Genomic DNA, 9055 nt, shown 5'->3' with positions numbered 1-9055 from the left:
CAACCTCCAACTCCTGGGCTCAAGTGAGTCTCCTGCCTCAGCCTCCCAAGTAGCTGGGACCACAGGCGCCCGCCACAACGCCTGGCTATTTTTTTTTGGTTGCAGCCATCATTGTTGTTTGGCGGGCCCGGGCTGGATTTGAACCCGCCACCTTAGATGTTAGGATTATTGATCAATGTGGTGTACGTGACTAGCTCCCAATAAAGGGGAGTGGAAAATAAAGACATTTTGCTACATGCCACCTAAGAGTGTGTAGTCGTGTCTTGCATTTAAACAATTCTAGGAGTGAGCTTGCACCCGCGGCCAAGCTGTCCTTCTCTCCCCGCGAGAAAGAACGTCACCTAACAGTAAACAGTTAAAAAAATTCACAGGATGTAAGTGTAAATTAACAGTCGCTTTTCACACCTTCCCTAATAATGAGCATCAATCTCACTTCCTCCTTCAAAAGTTGGTAGTTTAGCCTATGGTTCATCCTGTAAGGGTACATGTGAATCTCTCTAAATGTAGAATATAAATGTCCTAACACAATAACTAAGGAAAAGACATGAAGGCTAGGTTAACCAGTTGGATGAAAGTATTTCAAACTGTATATAGAAACAGCACACTGTACCCCATCATAGTATTAATGTACACTGCTCTGATTTAATTAAAAAAAAAAGTTGGTAGTTTAAGTGCCTTTTCTGGAGACCTTTCCTGCAATCTGTACAAGTGCAGGATGCTGAATAGGAGGACATGCAATTACAATCACTTTTTTCTACTTTTAGTGTGGGCCCTCCCACCTACAAGTCTGCCCAATTGTAAATTAAGGATTTAGAACTAGAATAGAAAATGGGTTGGTTTTTTAACAGCGGCGTGTATTCCTATTAACAATATAAAGGCAACATTTTCCCTCATATAGTCACCAAATATAGCACAGGTAATTCTCAAGATTATGAATATCCAACTTATGGGGTTGGTGATAAACTACCAGAACTCTGACGTTTTTAGGGCATGTCCCTCACCTCTGCCAGGAGGCTGCACCATTGTTAACTGAAAACCATCAATGATACACTGTTTTTCATACAATTCCCTGGCTCATTAATCACCTATTCATACAACCTTGCATGCCCTTATTATTGCATGACTTTGTATTATTATACAAAGAATGAAGATGGTGTCTAGAGCCAGAGAGATATTTTTCATGGTTTAGGAGGATGCTGAAAGGATCCCGATGGAGTAAAAGATGGATTAAGTGGGTACCTTGTTTCTCAGGGATGGGTCCGCCCCTGCTTCCAGGAGCAATGCAACTGTTTTAATATTTCCACTGAGCACAGCCGCGTGGAGTGCCGATGTCCCATTCTAAGAGAAATGACAGTGTGTGTCAGAAGGGAGTTGATGGTCACTAGCACTTTGCTGGGTTTTCATCATACACCAAGTGTAACATAGAACCTTACTCTTCCTTATCATGCCTCATACATCTCAAAGTCACACGAACACCTATATGGTGTCCTCGTGTATGTATAAATATTGCTAATGTTTTTTCACAAGCGAAACAAGGAATCTGGTCCAGGGGGCACATGACTTCATGGTCACTCAGTCAGTTTTATATTCTTTAGAATCTGCTGCAGAAAAAACAGCAATGCTGTGCCAAACATTTTTGTTCTTTGAAAACAACACACAAGGGTATACAGCCCAACCTTGGGTGAAGGGCTCAACTACAACTTGAACTTTGCCTTAGAAACTCAAACAATGTAACTTAATCATTTGTACCCTTATATTAGCCTGAAATAATAATAAAAAAAGAAAAACACATACAGTCTTTTTACTTTGGTGAGCCACTTCCATCAAGGTGGGCGGAATCCTAGCTCTGCCAGCCTAGGATGGCAGGAGAGTGAGACTGGAGTCCCGGGGCTTAAGGGGAAGAGGAGTATGTGGGATGAGGCAGCGCCCCTGAGCTGAGCTGGAGCATCCTGAACACAGAAGGTCCTTGTAGATGGGCTTCTAAAGTTTTATGAAATTACTGCAAATACTTATTGAAATAAGGAAGTAGCTACACGTGGCCAATAGCTGGATCATGGAGGGAGGGGAAAACTGCCCAACTAATATAAGAACAATGGGCAGTTACATGATAACGGTTCCAGAAGGTATATATGCCTACAAACAATACCTAAATGTAAACTTAGTTTTCTAATTAATTAGTCATAATAAAAATCACTTTTCTTTTGTAAAAGAGTAAAATATCATACTTAGAGAAAAATGCCAGCCAGGCAGCTTTTTTCTATGGTTGCTTCTATTATACATATATATGTATATATATATATACACACATATATATATGTATATATGATCACTGATGCATCTGTCAACAGTACACCTGTCAACTTCACCTATTTGAAACATGGCTAAAACAAACAAACTAAGCCAAAAGAGAACCATCTGAAACAAAGACTAGATTTTGCAAAGTCCTTTTCCAAAGTTTCTTCCTTTTGTTCATGGAATTCACCTTCATAGATGGTTTATTCTTACTTTACAAACAATTTCAACAAATGCAGCTTTCTGGCTTCCAAACTCAGGGGAGATTAGGGCAGGAGAGAGGGATGAACACACTGACAACACCACTTCCCTATCAGCTGACAGCAAGAGTGGAGTCTAAACTCCACAGTGTCCACAAAGCTTCTGGGGTCACTCAAGGCCAAGTATATTTTGGGCACATTGATAAACTCTGAGGGCACAGCCCCTAAACTGCTAAGCCACCATGTCCACTTATAATAGATTTGATGTCTTTATATTTTAGGGGTCAGCAAACTATGACCTGTGGGCCAAATCCCGCCTGCCACCTGTTTTTGTAAGTCTTGTAAGCTAAGAATTTTCTTTCCATTTTAAAATGATTTTTAAAAGATTACAGTAAGGACACTATTTTGAAACGTGCAAAAATATGAAATTATATAATATAAATACACGTCCCTAAGTAAAATTTTCTAAGAATGTAGCCACATTCTTTTTTTTTTTTTTTTTTTTGCCTTTTATGTGGCTGCTTTCCTGCTACCATGGCAGAGTTGAGCAGTTGGAGAGTCGTAAAGCTCACAAAACCTAAAATATTTAGTCCCATTCTTGGCGGAAAACGTTTGCTGAACCCTAGTACATCCTATAGGTTATAAATAATTTAATCCAAAATAATTAAAACTTAAAAAAGAGTTTTGGGGCTCTGTTTTCTAGGAGACACAGGTCTCCAGATTGACATATTTTTTTGAAGCTTCCAGGTGGTTCAGGCTTATTTTATTTCACTGTGGGTAACAAAACAGAGTGGTTCTTTGCTCAGGATAATGAAGAGAAGGAATGTAAGTGTCTGATCTTCCTTCATTGCACAGATCTTCCAAGTGATATCAATATGATCATTTGTATTCCATTATCTATAGATACTGTTACAACATGAAAATATATTGTGTAGTAATAAAGAATTTCATCAACAGCAAAAAAACAGTATCAATGTGGTTTACTGTACAGTTTGATAACTTAATTACTACTGTCTATTTTTTTTTAATGGAAAACAAGGTAGTAATGGGCTTTAGTTTATTTCTTATAACCTTCCCATTTCTGCCAATGCCCAGCTTTAAGAAACTGTAGATGTGTTTTTTCATAAATACAACTAACCAGGCTAATTATACCCAAATTCTACTGCAGTCTGCAAGTATGGATTCCTTATCTTTTAACTTCTCTCTCTCTCTTTTTTTTTTTTTTTTTTGAGACAGCATCTCACTTTGTTATCCTCCGTAGAATGCCGTGGCATCATAGCTCACAGCAATCTCAAACTCTTGGGCTCAAGTGATCCTCTTGCCTCAGCCTCCCAAGTAGCTGGGACTACAGGTGCCTGCCACAACACCCAGCTATTTTTAGAGATGGGGTCTCGCTCTTGCTCAGGCTTGTCTGGAACTCCTGAGCTCAGGCAATCCACTTGCTTCGGCCTCCCAGAGTGGTAGGATTACAGGCGTGAGCCATGGCACCTGGCCTTAACTTCTCTGTTTTATAGATTGGTAAAATGTCTCTTTAGGTCTTACCTTCAAAATACCAAGAGAGGGCGAGAATTTAAGCAACTCCTCTATAACATCATTATACCCTTCATTGGCTGCTTTCAATAGTGCTGTTGTGCCATCCTTAACAAAAGGAGGGAAATAAAAGTTGATTGTTAACATATGTCTGCGTTGGCTGAGAACTAAATGTCAGTTGAGAACTGGGAGTATGATCACCAGAAACAGGCAAAATTGTGTAAATGAAACAGATCAGCAGCATCGCTTAATCTAGGGACTTGTTAGAGCATATTAATTCTTCAAGAAAGAAGATCAGACCAAATATGTGACTGTTTCTATTATCTTAGAACCCTGACATTTGGGAATTCATACTCCTCCAGTCCTTTTAAATGCTGAGGAAGGGAGAAAGAGAATTTCAAGAACCTATTTTTAGGTCACTGACAGACCAAAGGGGCATTCTCTGCTGCTATAACTTAGCAGAAATTGTTTAGCTGTTTTAATGATTTAAATTATTGTTGAACTGTATTTACTGTTGCAAAAATTTATACTACCTGTCCTAGACTGTTCTAGGTATCCATTTACCTGTATGTGTGGGAGGGGAGATCACTGAAAACCACTATAAAAGGTCTAAAAGACAAATCCTCAAATTATAATATTCAGCTTTTGTCATTATGTTTTGGTTTAAAAAGAGATTTTCCAAATTCCTTTTCTCCCCTTCCTTCATAGAGACCAGGGTCTCACTCTGTCACCCAGGCTGGAGTTCAGGAGATGGAATCATGGCTCACCATAGCCTAGAACTCCTGAACTCAAAGCATCCCCTCCACACTGGCCTTCCCAGACTGGGGTTACAGGTGTGAGCTACCACTGGGCCAGGCCTCAAATTCACTTCTTATCCCGCTTTAACTATCAATGCTGTGTTTGGGGGATTTAGCTCACAGAGTTCACAATAGGCAAGGGACTATCTCAGCCTGCCACCAGGGCTCATCTCACATCCGGAAGAGGAAAGACGGGATTAGTTAGGGTGACCAGATTCTCACATTTGTAAAGTGGGACAACATGACCAGAGGGCGGGGCGGGGGCGGGGCAGGGCAGGACCTGACAACAATGCAAACTTGGATAAGCAGTTCTCGATAATGACTTCTCAACAATTATTTGTTATTATTACAGTTTAACATTATAAAATTAACAAAAATAATATAAAACTCATATTCTGGCGTAACCGCCACATGGCAGCCGAAAACCGTATATTCCCTTCCTGTTCTCCCGCCCGTTCGTGCATTCTTTCCAAAAATCGGGACTTTTTAAAAACGCAGCGGGACGCGGGACAAATTGTTGAAAAATGGGACTGTCCCGCCAAAAGCAGGACGTCTGGTCACCCTAGGATTAGTGGATTTTTGTTTTCTAGGGTCAGAGATTATGGGAAGAAGAAAAAGTAGGATGGCAAAGAAGTGGTCAGGAATGTGTCCTCCGATTTCCCTTTTTAGGATTTAGAGTTGGAGAGGGGAAGGTGAGGCCTATAAGCAAGGGCAAAGAGGCCATACACAGTAAAACACAAAACGCAAGCAGCACAGTGGGGCCAGGCTCTCCCTGAGCCACCCTTAGTTCCTGTGGGGCGAGAGCCTGGTGTGGGGCTCGCGGAGCAGGAGTTAGGCGACACTAATAGAGGTGGAGACCGCGCCAGCGGGGGCATCGCTAGGCCGCAGACCGCAGGCCCCTCATCACCCCCCTGCACTGTGGCCAGGGGCCAGCAGGAGGCGCAGCACCACGGAGGGGACAGTCCCTCATCTCAGGCCCACCTCCACCCGACAACCTGCGCCGGGTCTCCGGCTGCCCACGGTACCCCCGCCCCCGGCCCAGGCTGACTCCGCCCTCTCAGTTCGCCCAGAAGTCCGCAGTGGGGGAGGAGAGAGACTGCGGCAGCTGCGAATGTGACCTTGACTTTGTTGTTCTGCTAAACGGCAGGTAGAGGCTGGGAAGAAACCCAGTTGTAGGCTGCAGACACCGGTGTGCCCCGCACACGGAGAAACCGCGGCCCCCGGGGCACTCACCTTCCGCGCGGCGTCGCGCTCGGCCCCGCGCAGCAGCATCACCCGCACCGCCTCGCTGTGGCCCATCTGGGACGCGATCCACAGGGGCGCCGTCCCGTCCTGCGGGGAGAGCGGGCCACCCGTCACAGAACGTCTTAGCACAAAGTGAAAACCCTGGGAATGAGCCCCCAGACCACAGGTGGCACTTGCCAGCTGAGTCTCACATCCAGGAGGACCTGGAGAGGAGAGTGTTCTTAACCCACGAACACAGACTGGCATCTGGCAGGGCCTGGACTGCTTGAGTAATTGCCAAAATTGAACTGCTGGCTTATAAAACCAGCCTCTTTAGGGCCGGATCTTTTACTAAAAAGTGTGGTACAGACCACATTAGGCTCAGGGGAGCAGTGGAGTCGGGCACTGCACAGCAGGACCAAATCTCAAAAACCCAGAGAGAAGCCAGCCTATCCACCACTGCCCCTTCAACCTCTTTGCTTTCCCAGGGGATCGCACTCACCTTAAAGTTCACCCTTTAAACTTTGCTTACTGGGGATGCCTCATTCCCATAGAAAAATGGGCAGTTTCCTTAGAAATGGGGTCTGTGGGTCAGAGAACTCAAGACATTTCTCCTACTCATAGCTACCTCACTTTTTAGGGAGCTTAGATTAATTTTATGTGGAATGCGTTCTTTCATCTTCTAGGAAGTGATAACACATTAACTAGTTACAGCAGGACATCTTTGGGAATATTTCCTGTACATTATTACGGAACATCCTTTCCCCCCTAAACACTAGGCAGTGAAATATGCAAGGCACAGAGGAGGATGTGACACAGTAGTGGTTCCTGCCAGGAGTGGAAACTGGGAAAGCCTTCCAGTGCAGGAAGGAGCTGGGCAGGGAGGGGACAGGCAGTCAGATGTGAGAATTTGTCTCCCCTCTGCTCCCCTTTGCAGTCTACTTGAGTCTTGGGGGCTGTAAGGGAAGGAGGAGTAAGCTGGGGGTAGTAGAAATACCTAGATAAGTTATGGGTAATTCCAGATAGGGAAGGATTTTCCCCTTTTCCAGGGATGAACTACTCCAGGAAAACTGCAAGCCCCCAGAGAAACTCTGCCTAAAAGACAGAAGAGAAAATGGCCTGACATATCCCCCAGTCCTCATGGCCCACATCCCGAGCAAGGATCCTGGTAGGACCAGCACTGTGGTGGGACCAGCTGCATCCCTGGGATATCACTGTGGGACACTTGGACACTAGAAAGCCAGCACGAGGGCCAGGCATGCATCTCCCTACCCCCACCCTGATGCCAGGGTGACCGCAGAACTCTAAGAACTTAGGTCACTTTGGAGAGAAGTCCAGGAGGGAGTAGGATTCAGAAGTGGCTAAACTTAACCTCTGAGATAGTTACAGTAATACCGCCACAAGACACTCTTTTAGACAGGTAAGACTGAATTACTCACAAAACAGGGGCTGGGGAGCAAAATGTTCCAGTTATGGAATATAAAGTTACATTTTCTGCTGTAGTATGCAATTTCAACCCCAGCCAACTAGCTGAAGCAGGCCCAGGATTATTGCCCATTGCCATTCTGAGAAAGGGTCAGAGGACAAAACAGCAGAGTGGGGTGAAAGAAGACGGCACTTCAGCAGCCCAGGGGGATCTGGAGGCTCTGAGGGGTGGTCAGAAGGCTGGAGACACTTTGCCCTACCTCATTCTTTTTCTTAAAATATTCTTGAATTTGAATATTACTTACCATTAGCAATTATCATTAGCAACGATAATACCTTAATTTGTACTTTTTGCTATATTGTGAATTTTAAAAAAATATTATCAATTTTTAACAGCAATGATCATACTCATTAGTTGGAATAGTCATGGCAGGTGTAAAAAGCAATCTCCACTTCCTGGCTGTAAGACCTGAGGCAAACCACTCTCAGGCTCAGGGTCTGCTTTTACAAAAATGTTAGCTTCACAGAGATATTACTAAATGACAAAACACACAGAGAGCTGGGAAGCATGAGGACTGACTAATAGACGCCTGGAAAATGTTAACTGAATCTGAGTATTTATTATGGAAAGTGATGTCTCTTAATTTGTATTCTTGCTGATGAAACATTTCCATATTTATTTAATCTGATTCCCCCAGTGACCCTGGGAGATAAATGATTTGAGCAGGCAGGAAGGATTGGGGAAATGAGATTTGGGGCTGCCTGTGTATTTCTTTACTGATTACTTTTTCGAATCTGATTTTTGAACCCGGAGAGTTGCATGTTGAGTTACAGCATTGTTTCCAAATCAAATTATTTATCGGTTGATTATCTAATTTATGGATTAGGAGAGATTTCTCCCTTCTGTATACCTTAATATCCTCAATTTCTGTTTTCTCTTATTTTTTTTCTGCTAGTATAATGGTCAGAGACTTCATTTTCATAATGAAAATGATGGAAATTAAGTTCATTTAGCCCCCTTAGAAAAAAATCAAAATGGAAAAAAATGTTTAAATGTTTTTGAATACTTGACAAAAAATATACAGTTTTTAATATATTAGATATGTAAAAAATATGTCAAATAAAATAAATCACCATGAAGTTGCAATCTCTATGGCACTTTTTTTTTTTAAAATAGTCTTACTTTGTCACCCTTGGTAGAGTGCCATGGCATCATAGCTCACAGCAACCTCAAGCAATTCTTTTGAGCTCAAGCAATTCTCTTGCCTCAGTCTCCTGAGTAGCTGAGATTATAGGTGCTTGCCACAACATCTGGCTATTTTTTAGAACTCTTGCTCACGCTGGTCTCGAACTCCTGAGCTTAAGCAATCCACCCTCCTTGGCCTCCCAGAGTGCTAGGATTACAGGCATGAGCTGTCTCACCCAGCTGTGGCACTTTTTTTTTTGAGACAGAGCCTCAAGCTATCCCCCTGGGTAGAGTGCCGTGGCTTCACAGCTCACAGCAACCTCCAACTCCTGGGCGCAAGTGAATCTCCTGCCTCAGCCTCCCAAGTAGCTGGGACCACAGGTGCCTGCCACAACGCCTGG

General features: G+C 43.4%; 1 protein-coding gene across 1 annotated transcript in view; it reads right to left on the bottom strand.

Annotated features, from left to right (window-relative positions):
* The window catches only part of ANKRD29 (ankyrin repeat domain 29), a 45355-nt gene that overhangs the window by 6280 nt on the left and 30020 nt on the right, over nt 1–9055 (bottom strand). Inside the window, exons 6-8 of the mRNA XM_003784835.2 lie at nt 6053–6151; nt 4035–4130; nt 1240–1338 (exon numbers count right to left, since the gene is read on the bottom strand). Coding sequence (XP_003784883.1) covers nt 1240–1338; nt 4035–4130; nt 6053–6151 — 294 coding nt within the window. The remainder of the gene's footprint in view (nt 1–1239; nt 1339–4034; nt 4131–6052; nt 6152–9055) is intronic.

This window comes from Otolemur garnettii, unplaced genomic scaffold (assembly GCF_000181295.1).
Source record: "Otolemur garnettii isolate 467f Iridium unplaced genomic scaffold, OtoGar3 scaffold00012, whole genome shotgun sequence".
NCBI lineage: Eukaryota > Metazoa > Chordata > Mammalia > Primates > Galagidae > Otolemur > Otolemur garnettii.
The sequence above is the reverse complement of the archived record's forward strand: the minus strand, read 5'-3'. Positions and strand labels throughout refer to the sequence as shown.